Source organism: Pseudochaenichthys georgianus, chromosome 21, assembly GCF_902827115.2.
Source record: "Pseudochaenichthys georgianus chromosome 21, fPseGeo1.2, whole genome shotgun sequence".
NCBI classification, from domain to species: Eukaryota; Metazoa; Chordata; class Actinopteri; order Perciformes; family Channichthyidae; genus Pseudochaenichthys; species Pseudochaenichthys georgianus.
Genome location: NC_047523.1, coordinates 11,955,007 through 11,977,362, shown reverse-complemented (window position 1 = coordinate 11,977,362; position 22,356 = coordinate 11,955,007). Strand labels below are relative to the sequence as shown.

Here is a 22,356-nt window from a genome sequence, read left to right as displayed (position 1 = left end):
TTACATTGGGTTATTTGCTCTTTGGCAACAGAGGCAAACATTTCCATCAAGTGTCATAATTGCTAGAAGGACATGTTGCATGTCGGTGCAGATTTAGTTTTGTGACTGTACATCAAACTCTCTAAGCTCAATAGTTTATCCTTGCAACTATCACTTAAACCAAACTTTTTTTCTACACATTGCTAGAGTTTTAAGCTGCTCTCAAATGCTGTTTGTTAACAGTGACTATGGTACGTTAGCCCCGACAAAGGGCCTTCTGGCTATAACATATGGGATTAACCACAACAAGATAAGTCAGATAAGTCAGACATATTTGTATATGCTATTGAGAAACAATAAAGTTGGAAAGACACCTGCCTGGTAGCCATTTGTCTATTCTATTGGCTTTAAGCATTCCGTTTGATGACCCACTCCCACTATGAAGACCTGGAAGCGCACAGAGAATTGTCCAATTAGACTTGTCAGTGTTAGTCTGTGTGCGGCATGACAAAAGTGCAGAGCCTCCAGGCAATAAAAGGCAAGGTCCAGCAAGAGTTGTCAGAAGATGTTGACCAAGTAAATATTTGCAAGCACACACTGCTGATGAATGACCTTCTCAAGTGGATGATATAGTTCTCGTGTTTACTAACTAGGCCATTGGAAAGAATCACCCCCACACCAAGGCAACCACTTGAGTTGTTTTGGTCTGAGTGAGAAGAGCAACACTCAAGTACAAGTGGGAGCTGCCCAGAGCTGTCAGCTGTGGAGATCATCTTCTAGAAACCAAAGAGGTTCAGCCTGTCCGGATTACTTCGATTGCGGCCCAGGGGGGAGAGAGCAGTACTTCTTCATCACTAGCATCCCGCAATCTCCCGGCCACTCTGGGGACCAAACCATCAATCTTTCTGTCGGAAACTTCAACCTTCAGGCAAAAGCCGCCAACTTCCCTCCATAACCTTAGCCACTCCCAGATCAGCCCTGCCCAGCCTATCCCAGCTCCCTGTCAAAGCAGGGTCAGGGGTTCTCTGGGGTTTTGTGGGGTTCACTTCAGAGCAAGGTTGGAGGGGCACAGCCTGTCAGCTTGATTGACAGCTGGGCCTCACGCTTATAAACTTTAATGGGTCTTGTCAGGGTACTCCAGGGGCCTCCACCTGGCAGGTATGACAACACACATTTGCACATAAACACACGTTTGCACATAAACGCACAAGCACACATTTGTCTGCCACACCACATCATCCATGGCGACATTTCTGTTTATTTGGGTTTGTGGTCATGGCTCTGCCTGGACTCCTGCATCTTCATTTAATCAGAGGTGCTGCAGGCTTTCACAGAGGGGTTCCTTTGAAGGGAACATTCACCACCTTTTATGTGGCTTTCCAATCAGTGTTGATGGTAGATGTAGTCGATTGAAGCAATACATTCATCAGTTTGTGCTATATTAACAGAGAAAGCTGAGTTCTCCTGAGTTGTGCTTGCACTGCATACGTATACCAGGATGCATTGCACGCAAGCTACTGACACCCAGCTTAAAGTTATACTTAAGACGGTAATACTAAACGTGTAGTTCAAACCAAAAGGGGAACAGCTTTACCTCTTCACCTCACTCAACAATTCAGCTTACCTTTGCAATAATTGACAATAAAACTCACTTTATGCTCAGATAAAAACAAGCTAAGTTACCAGCCCTAGTCCTCAAGCGGTCGCTGTGTTGACTGATTTTTCTCAGTTCTCTGTGTGACAGAGCCGTCCAACGCACATGGTCTTAGCCAACACGGAAAGCCACAAGCCAAGAGTGAGGAATGTACCCTGGTAAAAACATTCCACAGGGAGGCCAGAACCAAAACAGTTGGAAGAGGAGGAAATCCACTTGTTTAGCAAAATGAGAGGTGCACAAGGCTTCCATTGTTTACTGTTGTGTCCATGTGCATATGTTGGCAGTCAATAAAACCGGTTGATTATGTTATGCTAACTGAACAAGGTAATGATGTGTTTTGTGTGCATTCGAAAAGGGGTGTACGTTGCCTTGTAGTCGGCGGGGCTTGGTGAAGAATAGTCAGGCCCTGAGGGGGACAGGTGAAGTCGAGCATCTTACTGTAACTGGAGTGTAAACACACCGGGTAACCCCATTGACAGCTGGTACCAATTAGCATATTAGCCTGTTGTTTATCAAATAATTGCTAACAACCGTGGTTCGAACCGGGCCAACATCTGTTTGCGAGCAATCATCAATTAGTCCTGAGTTCAGAGTTGACTGGTGTAGCTTCCAATGCATCATTCATGAGCTATTTAACTCAAAAGACTTCACGATTACGCACTACAGAGATGGGGGTGAATAAAAGAGCTTGTAAAGTCCATTCAGCAATTTTCATCCCTCTCTTTCCCAGCTAATTTGAGCTGCTTTCAAAGGAAACCTAATGCTCATTATAGCAAAGCATGTCTTAACCTGCCAATAAAAGCACAGATATATTTCTCACACCAGCAAGCAGTAAAACACTGGAAGTAAAAGCTACACAGGAGGTGAAGAGGGTATAAGGATCACCTTTAGGATGTTTTGGCACTAGTTTATGAAGGTTCCTAAAATCTGCCTTTTTAGAATGCCACGAAACCAATCCAGTATGTTCGTTTTACGAACCATTCATATTGCCATTCGTCCAAACTGGTAGAAAAACATCAAGACCTACTGGCATGTGCCTTATATCTTTCCGTACCTCATGGTAAAGCTACAGTACATGCTACAGTGATGACTTCCAGACAATACAATCCCTCAGGCAGTTTGAAACTTTATAAACAAAAGCACAGCTGAGCAGCTAATCCAGCTGTGGTCCCATGCCTCAGCCTACTCATTCGCTCCATTCACAGTGAGCCAACACACGCAGAAAACTAAAATATATCCTCTAGAAATAACTCCATCAGTGGACACATTCAAAAAGTCCAACATTCATTGGCCACCTGAATGCAATGCAAAACAACGATTGTTGTTGCTCAATCTGGTTGGTGAGGCTATTGCGCTGTTTCCATTTGCCATTTTAGGCCATTTGTCAGCAAATAAAAAAAAACAGAAAATCGTCAGTTGTTTTATCTCCCTCCAGCTCAGTCCCTCACTGACGTTTTCCAGCTACATTCCTAGTCCATTACAGAGACCTTCGCTGAGATTGTGATAAAAACATTTGCTTCCTGCCATTTTGATCTGATCAGGGACATTTTAACCTCTCTTTCTTTTGTTATCAGTTATCAAAGCTCAAACAAGTAAATTACCTGCCTTTGTTCAACCAGCTGAAATCACTTGCTGCCAACAAGTCAAACGGAGCATGTCATGAGAACTCCATGTCTGTGGTTCAAGTCGACAACATCTACATTTGTGTTGTTCATCACTTTATCAAAGCCATCTTTAGCTAATGAGGCGTGCTGTACAACTCTTACTTTAAGGCTTCTGTCATGATGCCTTTCAATGTTTCCATTCCAGAAACCGAGACATCCTAGTATGGCACTTGAAAACTGTGGTTGTTGAAGGTTACTGGAGTATAGGGTGGGTGTTCAATGTAAAGAATTATGTATTCTAAGAATTGTAGTTCTGAAAAAGAATGATCCTAAAAAGGATTGTATTCCTTTACACTAGTGCTGTAGCGACGCGTCGCTACACACACGTGGGTGTGTAAACAAAGCAACAAGCAGTTCGCAATCGCACTTCAAGCACAATGGAGACTGAAACGGCTACCACCTCCTCCTCACAGGATTGCGCACGAAGCCCTCAAACGAAAACATCTCGCCCTAGGTCTTCAAAAGCATGGGAATATTTTAAAGTTAGTTCAAAACGCAAAGATATTGTCATTTGCAGTCTTTGCCAAATGGAGTTGGCATATCACACAAGCACAACGGCTATGTTGGAACATTTAAAGCGGTAGCTAGCTGTGGTGGCTACCATTAGCAGCTAGCATTTGCTCTCCGATTTTTACATAAAAATGGAATTATGGATTATAAATTCAATCATTTTTTTATACATAGACGTTAAAAACCTATGGATTAACCGATACAGCCGCGTTTTTTCTCATTTTAATGCCATTGAACACGTCTTTTGATCAGATTGACAGCTACGGTGGTGAGACGATCTCCCTAGAAGCTCTGTAAAGGTACGTGTTGTGATGACTGTATTTGCTTCCCCTGTCGCGAGTCCGGATCACTCAGTGATGATACTATATACCTACATACTCTGTGGAGTCTCAGCTTTAATCGGATATCTTGTATGTGCAGCTACGATGAGTAATAAGGGTACTTTTATCTTGAGTTCTGTGCCAATGTCCGTTAGCATTTTTCGCTCATGGGTCATTTAGATGCTTCTTATGAGACTTGTGTTTTGTTTTGGTAAACATGGTTTGTATCGTCAGATAGCTGAGATTATTTCCGTTAATCTGGTATAACACATTAATAGTTTGTTAAATATTAAGATCCCCTGAGACACAGTATCGTGAAAAAAAAAAAATGTACATTACGTTTTTTTTACATTACGTTTTTTATCAATTGAACAACAGAAAAATAATCGTTAGATTAGTCGACTAATCGATCAAATAATCGCCCGATTAATCGTTTTCTAAATAATCGTTTCCCCCCAGCACTACTTTACACACTTTCACAACCTGCATATGTGCTGCTCAGTGCAGCTGCTTTATTACAATAGGTTCATCCCTTCCTTCTTCAAATGAGCCCTCCATCTCATTTTATTATCTGATCCCTAGCTGACCCTGCTCGAAGAGGTGTGAGGGTAACCATTTTCAGATTGTGTACCAGTCAGGGGGTGAGAGTTTGAGAGGGGTGTCCTGCAGAGCGGAGGCAATTGACAATCCCTGCCTCCTGCCTATTTTCGGCTCCCTATGGCACCCACCCATTGACCTCCTACCAAACCCCTGCAGAGGCCGGTACTCTGCAGGGGTTTGAAACCCAAGAAGCAAACCCCCTGATCCACTTCATTATTTCTGCAGCAGGGCTGTGCTGTGAGTAACGAGAGAGCGTCCTTCTAACTGGAAGTCCTGAGCACAAACCTCCGTGACAGCTAAAAGCATCCGCCCTGCCCGAGTGTCCTTGAATTCCTGAATCCTTACCAGCTGTAATGGCAATGTAACTCTGAATAACTTTGAGTCATCAGTGGGCAGGTAAACAGAGTTAAGTTATTAGATTAAGCCTCAAGTTCATGCATTTCCTCTCTCATGCAAAACTTCGCTTGAGCAGAGCTGTTTGTTTTCTTTCACAGGTTTGCCACGTCATAGTGCTTTTTCTCTGTCCAGTGTCACTTGGATCATCTGTCTGATCAAGTTCTTCGTCTTGCACAACACGATGGACTGGTTGGTCTCAGTCACTGAGTTTTATTAATGTGATCCTCTTTATTGTTCTGTTTGTTTTGCACGCACTCCAAGATCCACATGGAACAAGGTCATGTCATTTTTTCTTGTCTTTTAACGATTCCAAGAACCCATTTATAGCTCTAGCTGTCTGCAGGACTGGAACAAGAGTTCTAGGAAGTCACAGATACCACCTTCAACAAGGCAGAAACTGATTCAGAGATAAACACATCCAGTTGCTAACTTTTCTTTCACACAACCTTGATATGTTTGGAAGTTGGACATTTTTCATTGGATAGATCAAACTGACCACAACAACTATTTTTTCTGTGCAATGGAAGGGCGAATGCTTTCTGAATGTTTTAAGTGTAAACTTAATAAGCACTAATGTTAGGCAATATTGAAACAAAGACAATAGCAAGACTATCAATCTTTAACCATACCGCAAAACTGTATTTTACATTTCTACATCGATTCATCCTTACAGCTTTTATGACAACAACAAGTCCCACTTTATGCTCTGTAAAGTGTTGTATGAACATAATGAGAAGCCTATACCCTTATGCATTAGTATAACTGTCCTGCATGTCTCACTGGGCATATGCTGATGGCTTTAGCAGGTACACCGATTCCCGGGACAACATTTTTACAGTTTTTTTTAAATAAATGAAAATATGACCAGAACTATTAACGGGATACAAACCAGGCATGGAGGGAGGTGGCACAGACAGTGGGTGAAACTGGTAGGTTTTCGCCTGTTTGGGGAGTTTACATATATATATATTGCTCGCATAAAATCCCCGGGGTTTTATGCTTTGTATGTCGGGGGCGGGAGATTCATGTGATTGGTTGTTGGTCGCATTGCTCGCAAAAAATCCCCAATAGTACAGCGGATAAGCTCTCATATTATAACAATTGTGCATTTTATGAGAAAAGCATGACATTTCTAGCATAGTTAGTGCATACCATAAAGTTTATTTTCAGATGTGGAGGGAAGTCGGATTTGACCTGTGAGGACCGTGAGAGGTCAAATCCAAGATGTCCGCCAGTCTCTCGGGTCAAATGTTCAAACACGCTTAATTTTGGAACCAAATATTGTAGAAAAACATTTAAGGTGTCATATCCAACTAAATTAGGGATGCCCAATCATTTGGTGATACTTTGAGGTTGCCAGAATTCAAGAAAATGCATTTAGGTGAAGATAAAGGTTGAAATTGACCAAAAATAAGCTGTCAATCAGTTGAAATTTGCAAAATTCCAAATTATTTTGTGTGTGTGTCTGATATCAACTTATCATCAGCTAGATACATGACATCAAAGTAACAGTCAAATCCAAGATGGCCGCCAGTCCGCTGTGTTTAACACTAGAACCGCCAGAGGTCGCTGTATACCTAAAACCGCCAACGGGTCAAATGTACCCGCTATTGATTTTCAAGGTACAATGTTCTTTTATTTATCATACAGAACAGTGAGATTTGATCGCACAGGGATGACATTTATACCAATATAATCTGTGGACTCTCAGATTTTCATATGATATAGTTTGTGCAGATAACATGAAGTATAAAATATCGCTAAGAGTGCTGATTTGAACACTTGGTGTTAGACTTGTGTTTTGTTTAGGTACAAATCTCTCTATCTATCTATAACTATCTATCGATCCATCTGTAATGTTCTGTTCGATGGACATATAATTGTCTACATAAACAGACGACGCGGACTACTTCGCTCATTTCGAGTGTCCATCTTTATTCAACTGGCACGTAACCTGCATGCATTACGTCCTCAACATGAGCTCAGTCATCCAAGATCTTGTATTCTCCAAGATGTTACACTATCTATAACTATCTATCTGTCTCTCTATCTCTCTCTCTATCCATCTATCAATATATCTATCTATCTATCTATATATCTATCTCTCTCTCAATCTCTCTCTCTATCTATAAGGAAGTAGGCAGTAGACAAAAGGCGTTGCTGTAGCAACACGTCATGTTTACGCTGCATTTTCGATGAGGTAAATATGACCCGCTGGCGGATATGGGTATAAATGGAATTTATTTTGGCGATTTTTTCAATCTGACTTCATATTGACCATTTTTAACAACAGAGGGTGCTACATAACACACTTTCAGGAAAAGTCACGGACTGGGAGACTTCAATATGTTATTGAAAAAAAGTTACATACAATCAAAAAACTGCTACGGGTAAAATTTACCCGTTGGCGGTTCTAGTGTTAATGTCCACGTCTTTTTTAATTTTGGAACCAAACGATGTAGAAAATAATTTAAGGTGTCATTTCCAACTGAATTGGACAAGGAAAAGGTAGACATTTACCAAAAAATAAGCTGTCAATCAGTTGAAATTTGTAAATGAACATCCAGTGGTTGATTGGGTGGGCAGCGGTTGGCCCCACCCACCCGTTGCTATGCGGCTGCATAGTAACGCTTCCTGACACCCAAGCAGCATACTGCAGTCCAACCAGCAGGCATCAGCAAAACCAGTCATCATACTCATCATTTTGAATTCAGGTGAAAAGGTATAGTATATGTGTTTTATTTTGTAAACATTTACAATACAATGATATGATAATGAAGTTAGAGTTAGCTAAGTTAACTAGTTATCTATCTCACATCAGTTGGTTATGTACTGTAGCTAGGCTACTATTACAAAATAGCCATCCGGCCAATAAGTATGCCAATGCTAGCTAGCTAATTGTCGTGGTTATCCACCTCACTTAAAGGTGGGGTAGGTAAGTTTGAGAAACCGGCTCGAGATACACTTTTTGTTATATTCCATGGAATGCTCTTAACATCCCGATAGCAATGAATATCTGAAGTGCTTTGACAAAAAATCCATAAAAAAAAGTCATCTGTGGAAGCCGTGGCGCTGTAAAAAGCACGACCAATCATTTTAGCCGGCCCGGCTAAAATAACTGGATGGCCTACCTGCCTGTCAGCCTTCCATCTGTGCACAAACTTATCTCGTGCCTTAAGGGGCTCTATAAGGAAGTGGCAGATTTTCTCCGGTTGTGTATTTTCAAATTCTAGCGATCTCGAGACGGTTTCTCAAACTTACCTACCCTACCTTTAACCATTGTGATGTCCTCATGTTCTGTATACACCCATGTCCTCCGGGTCAAAATTACCCGCCTTCACTAAACCCCCAATATAAAGCAGCATAATTAAATGTTAAACATCAATTCTATTTTGCCTGAAGAAATGACTTTCATTGACCACAAATTCTGTGAATACCTGAGTTTTCCCTCTTCACATGGCAGAAAGACAACATTTATTCAGGAGACACCACTTGTTTCTTTGACACTGTCAATTGTATTATGTTATACTGTTTGGTGGTAAGCAATATTTGTATAGTATTTCCATATAATAGCCTAAGAAAGTAGCAGAAGTTTTGAATGCATTTTTTTACCCAATAAGTTAGGGTTTTTTTGGCCAGTCAACAACGTTTTTTTTTTGCCAGTAAACAATGTAATAAAATATACAAAACAAAAATGTGAACATGTGAACCAAACAACATAACTCAGTCAACTAAGTAGCACATATAGGGCAGTATGCAGTGCACAGCCTTTGCAGATATATTTATTCCACCTGCAGCACACGGTATGTGATTTACAGTCCTTCTTTGACGGGCAGAACTGACAATCTAGGAAAAGTCATCAAATTTTAAGTTCAAATTTTCAAGACAAAATATCATTTAGGGGATTTTTTCTCTGCTGTTAAACACAGTGGCGGGTTAATTGACCCGAGGACAACGGGAGGGTTAAGAAAATATCCTAGATGTAATGTGGTATGGTACTAATATTGTGTTATTTGTGTTTCAGAATCCTCTCTCCTGCAGTGGTGATTTTGTCGTAACCATGTCGAAGCGTCACATCCTGATAGACCCGACCCAGCCCTCTACATCCAAGCAATCCAAGCCACCCCCCAGCACTAACTGGAACATTTGTGTCCTCTGTCAAGTAGTTACAGATGAATCTTTACAGTGTCCATTCAGATCAACGAAACAGCCCATTGATCGTGGCTACTCATCCCTGGCAGAAGACATTCTCCGATTCCACACCCTTCAGCACATGCCAATGGACCTCAACCTGGAGCGATTGGATGACGTGAATGGCATAGAATACACTCTGAAGGCACACAGGGCTGAGTGGCACAAGAAATGTCGGCTAAAATTCAACAAAAAGGCATTTGACGAACAAAGTCCTAGAGAATTAACTACAGGACAACAACAAAATACCTCTACTGTGCACACACAATCTGCTCACAGCCATCCACAGTCCACAGAGCCTACTTGTTTCTTCTGCAATAAGCCTGCTGGTTCTGCAGACTTACATAATTCATCAACCTACAACATTGACACAAATGTGCGGAAGTGTGCCCTTGAACTTGAGGACACTGCTCTGTTGGCCAAGCTTGCAGCAGGAGACATGATTGCCATTGAGGCCAAGTACCATCACCACTGTCTGCGTTCACTGTACAACAGAGCCAGGCAGGCTGCACCCAAAGGCAATGAAGGAGATGATTCTTGCCTGCATGGTATAGCCTTTGCTGAGCTAGTGGCATACTTGGAAGACATGAAGAGTGATGAGGACAGTGCTCCTGTCTTTAAACTGACAGACATCGCTCAGCTGTACAAGATCAGACTGGAGCAACTTGGTCTGACTGTAGAGAAACAAATTCACACCACCAGACTGAAAAACCGACTGCTTTCTGCGCTTCCTCATCTGAGAGCACATTCACAGGGAAGAGACACACTTCTGAGTTTTGAGAAGGACATTGGACCAGCCCTCATGATGGCATGTCATCATGACAGTGATGCCATGCACTTAATGCGAGCAGCACAGGTGGTGTGCAAAGAGATGTTTGAGTGAGGTTTCTCCTTTGATGGGTCATTCAAGGCAAACTGTCAGCAGGAGGCTGTGCCACCATCCCTCTTGGCTCTAGTCAACATGATACTCGATGGGGCAAACTCAGCTGGTCCACACAGCCACCACAAAACCTGCCCTAACAATCTCCCAATTAATGGTGTTCAACAGTGTGAAGCACGCACGAAACGTGGATTCACCAAGCTCAGCACGTCATAGCCACAGCCAAGAAACTCCACTCCCACTCTATCTGTCCTTCAAGATCCATGCAGTAACACGAAGTAGAAGGCTGGTTGACACACTGTTCAATCTGGGATTGTGTGTTTCCTATGACAGGCTGTTGCAACTCACATCAGACATTGCCAATGGTGTCTGCCAGAGCTTTAGGGTGTAATATGTAGTGTGCCCACCAAAGCTACGTCATGGACTGTTCACAACAGGAGCTGTGGACAACATCGACCACAATCCAAGTTCTGCAACAGCCAAAGATTCCTTCCACGGCACCGGAATCTCACTTATGCAGCATCCGTCACACACACATGGTGGAGCTGATCGTGGGGTCCTAGTGATTGGTCAGGGTGGCTCTTCCACCAAGTCAGTGACACCTCTGCCATCAGCCTACACAATTGTGCCATCAGCAGCCCTAAAGACAAAGGTCTTCAGTGCGCCGGCTGTACAAGGTCCTGTGAGACCTCCCAACCTCCTGACTGCTGCAGCTGCCAAAGAAGACATGTATGCATGGCTCAGCAAAGTCAAGACAGCTGTTGAAAAGTCTACCATGGATGGCTGGATATTGTGGTCTGCCTACCACGCTGACGCGCACCAAGCTGTCATCCCACCTGCAGCAATAACCGCACTATTGCCTCTGTTTCTTGACAATGCACACTCAGTGGCAATGATACGTCACTCCATGGACATCGTCAAGGCAGCAGTTCAGCACGTGAACCCTGGTCAGATTCCTGTCCTTGCAGCTGACCAACCACTGTATGCTCTTGCTAAGGAAGTCCAGTGGACCTGGCCAGCCACTTATGGAGAGGACCACTTTGTGATCATGTTCGGTGGTCTACACATTGAGATGGCCATGTTGAAGTTGCTGGGAGACTGGCTGGAAGACAGTGGCTGGACGAACACCCTGGTACAGGCTGACATTGCAAGTTCCGGAACAGCAAATTCCTTCATACATGCCAGCCATGTCACCAAGACCCGCCATGCGCACCAGCTCACAGCTGCAAGCCTTTATACACTCCTCCAACAAGCTTACAGTGAAGACTGCACACCTGATGACTCTAATGCCATGCAACCTGATAGTCCGGAGTGGTGCATACAGCGAGCAAAGGCCAGTGTCCACTTTGACTACTGGCTAAAGACCATGTCATTGGAGCTTCTCTTGCTGCGGTACATCAGGTCACTTCGTGAAGGTAACTTCCAGCTGTACGTGGAATCCCTGACACAGATCATGTCCTGGATGTTTGCCCTAGATCAGTGGTGTAGTGGGGATCTTTTTACTGGGGGGACGCTATTTTAATTAGGTAATCCCAAACAATGCCACACGCATGCAGTGCACTCACAAAACGGGCAGACAGGTCCACAGAAACTAACGGTATGCTTAGTCCCACTTTAGTTACTATGCAAAAAGAAGACGGCGCTGCGCTCAATACACACACAGACTCAAAACCATGGACACACTGGCACAAATTACATAAACAATTTATAGGCCTAAATTGCATAAACTACAGTATTGCAACTAAGCAGCCCTCTCTCTCTCTCTCTCTCAATCTATTTAAAACTCATAACAAACAAAATTCCCAAAGTTGTCCTGAAATTAACTTATTAAATAAACGAAACGAAAAATATAGCCTACTTAAGCAAACAACTGAATCTGGACATGAAATTAATCTGATTAGGCCTAGCCTACATTGCAAATAAGCAGACAGCGCTGCTACACACACACACACACACACACACACACACACACACACACACACACACACACACACACACACACACACACACACACACACACACACACACACACACACACACACACACACACACACACACACACACACACACACACACACACACACACACACACACACACACACACACACACACACACACACACACACACACACACACACACACACACACACACACACACACACACACACACACACACACACACACACACACACACACACCTTGCGTTTTGAAGACTGATACATCAGATATGGATGAACAAACTTTGCAGCCCAGTTTCCCAGCTTTGCAGTCTATCCACGGGTATGCCTCTTGTTTCCTCCGCCACATCTCCTCCGTCCATACCTCTGGGAAAGGTGAGCTTGAGCTAGCTAGGGGAACGTTGCTATAGCTAAGGTTAACGTCAGTGCTAGCATTATCCACGTCTTTAGGCAGCTCTTCTGATGATGTAGTACTAGTAGCAGCTTCACTTGTAGCTTCGGTGCTGCTAGCCTCTTTCTTCTTGTGAATTATATTCTTTTTAGAAAAGAAGTCAAGTAAAAAATGTTTGCCTGCCATTATAGAGCTTTTTCTTTAGCGTTCTTGAGGGAAAGAGGTGCCGCAATATCGGCGGGCGGCGAACTGGCTCCCCCCAGTGGGTGTGTCACTGACAGACCCCCAGCTCTCTGCAGGGTCACGAGCGTGATGACAAATCATAATTTTTTTAAGGAAATCGTTTTTATTTTGTATTATAATTACTGTGAAATGTATTATGTTTTTGTCATTATTACAACAAATACACACTTGCAACTGATAAGACTGGCAATGATTTTATATTTATTAGACTATTAAAAAAAAGATCATGCTCCAAATAAGTGGGGGTACGGCGTACCCCCGCGTCCAACGCCCACTACACCACTGCCCTAGATCACACACACTACTCCAGATGGCTTTCCATACGCATACGTGATATGATGACTCTCGCTGAAAAACATCCACATGTCCTAGCAGAATTCAAGTCTGGACATTTTGTGGTGCACAAAACCAGCAACAAGTTCTCTGCCATGGCACTCGACCAGTGCCATGAGCAGAACAATGCAATGGTGAAAGGTTCTGGTGGGGCTATTGGACTGACTGGCAATCCAGGAGCACTTAGACGCTGGATGGTAGCAGGGCCAGAAAATTCCAGGATCACTACAGAGTTTGAGCAACAGCATAGTGCTAGTGACACTGGGCACCGTCATCACGACCAGCAACCTGGCGTACAAGCAGCATTTCTGAAGGAAGTTAAAGCACTTGTGACAGTGCTGGAAGAGATGGGAAATCCATTCCTAGAGCACAGCCAAGATGTACTAGTCATTGACACGAGGGACATCATGGACATCAAAGTGGCTGAAACTGTGAGAAGGATCGAGACCCTTGGTGAGGAGCAGTACACCACGTTTGTGAAAGAGAGGCTAGAACAGTGTACAACACCTGTCACACAAACACTTCCAAAGAACAAGTTGCCACTGTTCAGTCACCGGTCAAGATGAAGTCCAAACAAAAGGCACAGCTTGCAGCACTGAAGAGTGACTGTGGTCTCTTTTCGAGGCTGTACATCTCCTGTCAAACACGAGGTGGAGACATCGAACATTTCTTCTCCCATGAAAACCAGGGATCCCCACCAGCTCTGTCAACTGGAGGCAACATTCGGATTGGAGTTAAAGCAGATCTACTTCGCTGCCTAGAATCAGATCTGCTTGAAAACAGTAGTGTACCTATGGCTGATGCAACACTTTTCTATGGTGCAGCTGTGGTTCAAATGTTAAATCCTGGAACATCAAGAACATTTCAAGAGTATGGAGATAGAGTGTTTACACCATTCATCTCTGCTCAACTTGAGAAAAGCAGCCGCATTGACCTTGTCTGGGATGTATAGCTACCTGCCAGCCTGAAAGCCTCAACCAGACAAAAGAGGGGAAAGGGCATCAGGAAAAGGGTAACTCCTTCTACTGTGATGCCAAAGAACTGGAAGGACTTTCTTCGATGCGATGAGAACAAAACCGACTTGTTTGCTTTCCTGTCTCGCAGAGTTGTTCATCTTCCTCTCGCAGAGGGCAAGGAACTGTATGCAACAGATGGAAGTGGAGTCCTCTGCTCTCCTGCTGAGTCTTACTTAGCCTGCCTTGCTCCGTGTTCTCAAGAGGAGGCCGACACTCGTCTACTTCTGCATGTGGCAGATGCTGTGCAAAAGGGGTGTAAGAAGGTGACCATACGTACAGTTGATACCGATGTGTTGGTAGTGGCTGTGGCTTCATTCAGCAAAATAGCTCCTGATGAGCTGTGGGTTGCCTTTGGTGTTGGATCAAGCTTTCACAACATAGCTGTTCATGAAATTGTTGCCACAATGAATCCAACAAAGTGTCTGACTCTCCCAGTCCTTCATGCTTTCACCGGGTGTGACACTGTCTCTGCCTTCGCTGCCAGAGGGAAGAAGACTGCCTGGGAAACGTGGAAGTCTTTCCCAGAGGTGACTGGTGCTTTCATTGAACTCCTATGCATGCCAAGTGAGGTCAGTGAAGGATCAATGTAACTGCTGGAGCGATTTGTGGTGTTGATTTACGACCGAACCAGTGAGAGCATGGCGGTAATGATGCCAGGAAACAGCTCTTCACACAGAAGTCTAGATCTCTAGAGAACATTCCTCCAACCCAGGCAGAACTGAAGCAGCACATCAAGCGCACTTGCTACCAGGCCAACTGTTGGAACCAGGCATTGGTCCTGGATCCAGAGATGCCAGAGCCGTCTGACTGGGGCTGGACAGAGGAAACAACTGGGTGGCAGCCACTTTGGACCACTCTACCTGAAGTATCAAAATCGTGCCATGAATTGATCCACTGTCGCTGCCAGAAAGGGTGCACTGGACGATGCAAGTGTGCCAAAGCTGCACTGAAGTGCACTGCACTATGTTTCTGTTCTGGAGACTGTTAGATTTAGATCTGTATTATGGAAATGACACATTATTTTCTACATCGTTTGGTTCCAACATTTAAAAAGACGTGGACATTAAACACAGAGGACTGGCAGCCATCTTGGATTTGACTGTTACTTTGATGTATCTAGCTGATGATAAGTTGATCACACACACACACACACACACACACACACACACACACACACACACACACACACACACACACACACACACACACACACACACACACACACACACACACACACACACACACACACACACACACACACACACACACACACACACACACACACACACACACACACACACACACACACACACACACACACACAAATTTCAACTGATTGACAGCTTATTTTTGGTCAATGACACCTTAAATGTTTTTCTACAATGTTTGGTTCCAAAATTAAGCGTGTTTGAACATTTGACCAGAGAGACTGGCGGCCATCTTGGATTTGACCTCTCACGGCCCTCACAGGTCAAATCTGACTTCCCTCCACATCTGAAAATAAACCTTATACTGTAGTATGCACTAACTATGCTAGAAATGTCATGCTTTTCTCATAAAATGCACAATTGTTGTGCTTATCCGCTGTACTACAAGCTGTCAGACAAGCCCAGCTCCAAGATTTTCAAGATTTTTGAAAAGCTGCTGTGTGGACGTACCGTCAGGATTGAGTGAAGGTGTGTGTGCAATATACCGGCGGGCCTGATCTAATAGTAATTATAAATGATCCTGCGGGCCGAAATTAAATCTACCACGGGCCGGATTTGGGCCTTGAGTTTGACATGTGTCAAAGGTGTAATTAAAAGAAATGGTCGCTGAACATATCTGGGAATTTCGCATCCACCTTTAGCATTTACATGAATTTGATAGACCCTAGCGACATGTGATGACTTTTTAAAGACAAAACGTGTAATCACAGCAAACTCACTGAGGATGCATAGAGTTCCAAGCCCTCAAGCCACAGCATCTATCCCACCACAGTTTCTCAGACACTCAAAAAAAATAGCTTGGCAAGGTTAGAAAAAGCAAGGAGAGGTACAAAACAGCTTTCTCACAAAATACGCCACAAAATAAAAGTGCATTTTTTTGTCCAGTTTTAGTGTTAAGAGATCAAATGGTTTGTGGTCAGAATAGCAACAGATTACGTGTGGACTTTAGAGACGCAAGTTTGCACAAATCATTCTCACAAACTCTATTGCCCTTTAGGGCTGCAACAATCGACTAATTTGATAATCGATTAATCTATCGATTAATGAAACGATTAATCGACTATTCGGACTATTATGCCTTGCACAATTTCTCAAACGCTCTTATTTAGCCATCAACTTTTAGATGTAGCTTGAGGTTGTTTTAGGCATGTGGAAACTAACAATGAAGACAATAAAGATGAATACTTGATTCAAAAATACATATATTATTAAATTAACTAAACACATTTTGAACAAAATTAACATTGCTTTTTATTTGAATTAAATAAATAATATTTCACATCAAAAGAAACAACAATGTTTTAACAAATCGTATTAAATAAACTGATGACAGCATTTTAAACAGAATAGCTGAAACTTTAACAAACTAAATAACTCTAATCATTAACCCATGTTTGTATAATGTAGTTAACTCCGTGTGTTGCTGCTAGCATACATAACACCTGACGTGGAAACGTTACTCGTGGACGGGGCAGCAGAGCTACTAGAAAGACAGTCGAAAACTGTGCATTTCTCCGTCTGAATGTGGAGCACTTTTGCTAAATGTTTGGACAAATTGCTCGTCTTACCGCCCTTACATGCTAAACTCTTATTGCACTTTTGGTAACGAGCATTGTCCACATCGACACGGGTAAAGTATAACCAGACCTCGGAGCGCGTTCCGTGTTGCTGCATGTAGCAGCTGCGTGTGTGTAAACTGCCCCGCCCCCTCGCACACAGACGGGAGAGAGAGATCTCGTCTGATCGAAAATACATCATAGAAACGCATTTGTTTGTGTTTTTGCATATTAGAAACGAGTTGGCGACACTAAGACTGCGATATAATGTTTTTGTAGCAATAATACATGACATATATTTTTTAAATGTCTCCAGTACCGATAAAAAGACCAATAACGTTGGAGCTTAACGGCGCGTAAAACACACGTGATGACGTCACCAACGAATCGACGACTGAATTAGTTGGCAACTAATTTGGTAATCGATTTTAATCGATTAAGTCGATTAGTTGTTGCACCCCTATTGCCCTTAAGCTTCATCATCTTCATACGGTACCACAATTCATTAGTCCTGAAAATATAAGCACTGAGATATCTTAGACCCATGATAATGGAGGGAGAAAAAGAGTCTGAGCAGCCTGTCCAAAAAAGCACTCCAGCCTCTTCACTAGCTGGAAGAAAAGAGTGGGCGTCTTTGAGGAGATGCTATTCTGTTTAGCGCCATGAATCACAGAGCGCCGATGTTTGTTCTGTTCCATGGCCCAACCGACACACTCCCACAATTAGCCTTCTGCCTGGAAATCCTTTCCCTCTGACGTGTTTGTGCGTGTGTCTGTCTTTGTGTAGCGTGTGTGTGTTGCGCTGACTTCCTCTCTGAGTGGAAGAGATGGTTTTGGCCCATGTAAAAGAGTACTGTTTTCTGAGATAACAAGTCCATCAAATCCTTATCCTGAACCCTTAATGTGTTTGGCGGTTAAAGATATTTTCGTTGCCATCTTCTCTTAAGTGTTCATTCAGTTCTAGCGTAAGAATGAATGTGAAACATTTGAATTAGAATTGTATGCTCACTCAATGACTTGCTTCTGGAAATGTAGCCGGGAATAAAAATCAGAAGCAAGTTGAGTGACCTAAACATTTCACGCTGACAAGACAAATAAACCAGATGCTCTTCATCTGCTTGAAGCCCTGCATGTACACTTCAAAGCAATCAAACATAAAACTACACTGATGTGGCTGTTAATATTGCTTATTGATTCATTCATTTGAACTGACTTTTAAAACCACAAAGTGTCCTTGCATATCTTATAGCAGTAATTGTACAATCTAAATAATTTACAGTTTCAGGGAAACCACCCACATTACAAAAGTAATATGCCTTTTTACGCAGCAGGGATGAACCAGGCACTACATATTTATGTTTGGAGTATTCACATCATAAACTTCAGTCCATATTTGATCTCATATGTATGTATTTGTTGAGTCTTAGTGCCTTGCTTTGGGTTATTTTGATAGAAATCTATCTCTCCTCCTCTCGGCTTTCATCTTACCTCATTGCCAAGCAGGGCAGAGACGCAGGCTTCGGAGGCATCACATATGGCTGTGAGGTCGTGACCCCCCTCCAGGGCAAGCACCAAGCGACCGCCTGCCAGAGCCATCAGCTGCCTGGTCAGGTAGCCGAAGCCTGGATGCACAGGAAATGACAGCAAATAGAGGGCAAGGAAAGAAAGGGAGGGAGAATGAATACTGCTGTTCAAGCTCTAACTTCCTTTTTGGATATTGATCAAAGAAGAAAAGAGAAATAGGAGGCTTGAGAAAAGGAGTGACTGCATCAGAGAGAGGAAGAGACTGAACCATGGATTTACTTGGGGCCAAAACACAAACTATAATATGAGCCAGGTTTAATTTTAATAAACGCGGCTTTGCATTTAGGCTTGGTCGCAGTCTTTGATCTTTTTTCCTTCAGGAGGAGGGGAGCTTTGATATATGCATTGGGACATACTTTTTTCTCCCCTAAATTCTCCCCATATCCCCTTTTCCTGCAATCCTCTCTAACCACCCATATCACCCCCTTAACTACCAAGACTCCTGCTCTTATTTGAGATTTTAGACAAGCTCTTTGCTTGCATGCCAAGGTCTAAATCTGCAAGTCAGAAGGAACAAATAAACACAGGGGCTTGTGTTTGTGCGTCTGTCAGTCGTTCCTGTTCAATTGCACAGGCAAAGTGATATTAACGACATGTGTGAGACCCATGCATTAACATTTGTGTGCAAGTTATTTTAGCAAATGTGTATGTATGGCTTAGTAAACAGAGAATGATTAACAGGGTAACTGTGGTGAGCACTTACATTTGGCTGTGAGTTTGTATCCTCCCAGGGGTGGAGCGTGTCCGTCGACCGCATCAAAGCCTGAAGATACCAGAACCACGTCTGGGGCAAACTCGTTGGCAATCGGCATAACCACCGTCCTAGAGAAAAACAATTACATTACATTACATTTAGCTGACGCTTTTATCCAAAGCGACTTACAATAAGTGCATTCGACCAGGAAGACACAACCTTGAAGAAAACAGAATCATATAAGTACATCAGGTTTCATAGAGCCAAGCATTTCAAGTGCTACTCAACTGGCTTTAGATAAGCCAGTCCTTTATTAGTATATAAGTGCTCTGTTAGCAGTTCTTTGTTAGTCATTCTATCGCTCTAAGTGGAGTCGAAAGAGATGAGTGTTCAGTCTGCGCCGGAAGGTGTGTAAGCTATCTGCTGTCCTGATGTCAATGGGGAGCTCATTCCACCATTTTGGAGCCAGGATAGCAAACCCACGTGTTTTTGCTGATGGGAACTTGGGTCCCCCTCGCAGCGAGGGTGCAGCGAGTCGTTTGGCTGATGCAGAGCGAAGTGCACGCGCTGGGGTGTACGGTTTAAACATGTCCTGGATGTAGGAAGGGTCAGATCCATTCGCAGCATGGTACGCAAGTACCAGTGTCTTGAAGTGAATTATAGCAGTTACCGGAAGCCAGTGGAGGGAGCGGAGGAGCGGAGTGGTGTGGGAAAATTTAGGAAGGTTGAAGACCAGACGAGCCGCTGCATTCTGGATGAGCTGCAGAGGTCGGATGGCACATGCAGGTAGACCAGCCAGGAGGGAGTTGCAGTAGTCTAGGCGTGAGGTGACGAGAGCCTGGACCAGAAGAAGCAATGTCAACAAAATAATATAACGTATAAGAGAGTTCGTATAAGCCAGGGGTTTTCAAAGTGTGGGAAGGTGAGCCTCCCCTCAGAGAACATAAGAACAGCCGCGCCCCACCCTCCCAATTATTATTGCTATTTTTATTATTATTTTTATTGTTGCTATAATGCAATGAGCACGCCATTTGAAATTACTCCGACTGTTTCTCTCTTCTTGTCTGTGTGTGTGTTTGAATCTATCGTGCTGACTCACTGATAGCACCGATTTGATTGGCTGAGTAGCGTCACCTCCTTAAAACATTAAACAATAACTTTTTTAAACCTTTTTCAACATTAACATTTTCAACATCGTGGATAAATCCTTATATGCTCCCGGCAACACACTGAACGTCAACTTTGCCTCCTTATTACACTCACCCCTACTTTAGTGGGAACGATGAGTTTGCGTCTTTGATGCGCACAAGCGGATGATGCGGTGATCAGAGTCCTGCATCGGGTCAGGTACCCCCGGGTAAAACAAAGAAGATGCGGGTCGGGTCGCGGGTGTTGCATAATAAATATATTTAAACAATGATAATTTAATTTAATGTTTAAAGATACAAGCGGCCGAGATGGGTTTTCTCCGCAGGGTGGCTGGTGTCTCCCTTAGGGATAAGGTGAGAAGTTCGGTCATCAGGGAGGGACTCGGAGTTGAACCGCTCCTCCTTCGTGTCGAAAGGAGCAAGTTGACCTAGTTAGGATGCCACCTGGGCGCCTCCCTAGGGAGGTGTTCCAGGCACGTCCAGCTGGGAAGAGACCAAGGGGTAGACCTAGGACCAGGTGGAGGGATTATATCTCTTCGCTGGCCTGGGAGCGCCTTTGGACCACCCAGTCAGAGCTGGTTGATGTCGCCAGGGAAAAGAAAGTTTGGGGCTCTCTGCTGGAACTGCTACCCCCGCGACCCGACCACGGATAAGCGGGAGAAGATGGATGGATGGATGTTTAAAGATTCCTCAGACCTCTCCCCCGCGTGACCGCGCATAATCATAACCTCTGCACCGCATCAATCTGCTGCTGAGCGCGCCACATTCGAATTGGCTGAGGTGAAGCTCTCTTGCGGAGAATACCAACTCTTCCTCAATAGCGAAATCCAACGTCTGGGAGGCTTTTGGTGTCATCCTAGATGGAGGAAAATAACCAACATCCCACGCTTTTTGAGCCAAATACGCAACTGCGTGTGTTAATTGCATGTTTTCACTGCTCCTAGGATATGCGGCTTCGGGTCGGTTTGCGGATCTTGTGCCGACGGGTCGGGTCGGTTTGCGGAACTAATTGGCAATATGTGCGGGTGGTGGGTTCGGTATAGGCACGTGCGGGTCTTGAAAATCAAGCGTAAAACGGGGCCCTATTATGACAATTCAGGATCAGATTAGCATTTTGTGCCTCTACTCGGAAATAATTAAACGCTTTAATGTTCAAAAAGGTCTTTATTTGTCTCATACTACCTGTGCTGCCGCACCTCTTTTCACCCTCTGTCTGAAACTAGAGCCCAGTTTGCTCTGTTTGGTTAGCTGTCTGGCTCTGTTGTGATTGGTCAACCAATTAGTGAAGTCCGGCTCATTAGCCTATCACGTACAATGTGTTGGAGAACTAGACAATAGAAGCGTGGGTGAAACATGGTGTTGGAGAGAAACTCCCTCTGGAGAGAACTCTGGGTTTTAGTTATTCCAGACTATTTACATGCTCAAAAACCTGTATAACGCACAACAGGTGAGGGATAACACATCTTCTTTAAGGAAGATTGCTGATAGTCACATTCTTCTAAATCAAGACTATTAAAAAGTTTTGCTGCATTTTATTAACAGATATTGTTGCAGCTGCAAGTTTAATAGGCTGGCTGAATGACAAATTAACTGGCATGTAGCCAAACATGATTTGATCAAAAATGTGTTGTTTAGCTTGGAATTTGCTAGAACTGCACTTTTTTTTTTTTTTATAAAAAACTTAATGGAAGTTGTTAAGCTGCATATATGAAAATTGTATTGGAAAAAAGTAGAAGTAACTGCTTCAGAATACATTAAATACATTTTCCAAGATAGAAAAAAACAGCTCCCAAACCCGCTCACAAGAGTTATCAAAACAACAAAGCCTATAGAGCCAACATTTCAAGATAAAAAATGGTGCAAGTTTAACAACCTGTCAGTCAGAGCTGAACATACAGAGAAAATCAAGGGATACAAAAAGTGAAGAGGGCAATGTCTATGGCCCTTGCCTCTTTTAGCATCACTACAGTAAGTGAAATTACCTTTAAAATAAATGTCAAGACATATCAATTTACCCTTAAACATATAT

General features: G+C 43.4%; 1 protein-coding gene across 8 annotated transcripts in view; it reads right to left on the bottom strand.

The window, feature by feature from the left end:
• Positions 1 to 22,356, bottom strand: part of hdac4 (histone deacetylase 4) — a 203,751-nt gene that overhangs the window by 7,496 nt on the left and 173,899 nt on the right. For all 8 annotated transcript variants that reach the window (XM_034109649.2, XM_034109651.2, XM_034109652.2 and 5 more), the window contains 2 exons: positions 19,189 to 19,307; positions 18,390 to 18,523 (listed from right to left, as the gene is read on the bottom strand). In XM_034109649.2, the coding sequence (XP_033965540.1) occupies positions 18,390 to 18,523; positions 19,189 to 19,307 (253 nt within the window). The remainder of the gene's footprint in view (positions 1 to 18,389; positions 18,524 to 19,188; positions 19,308 to 22,356) is intronic.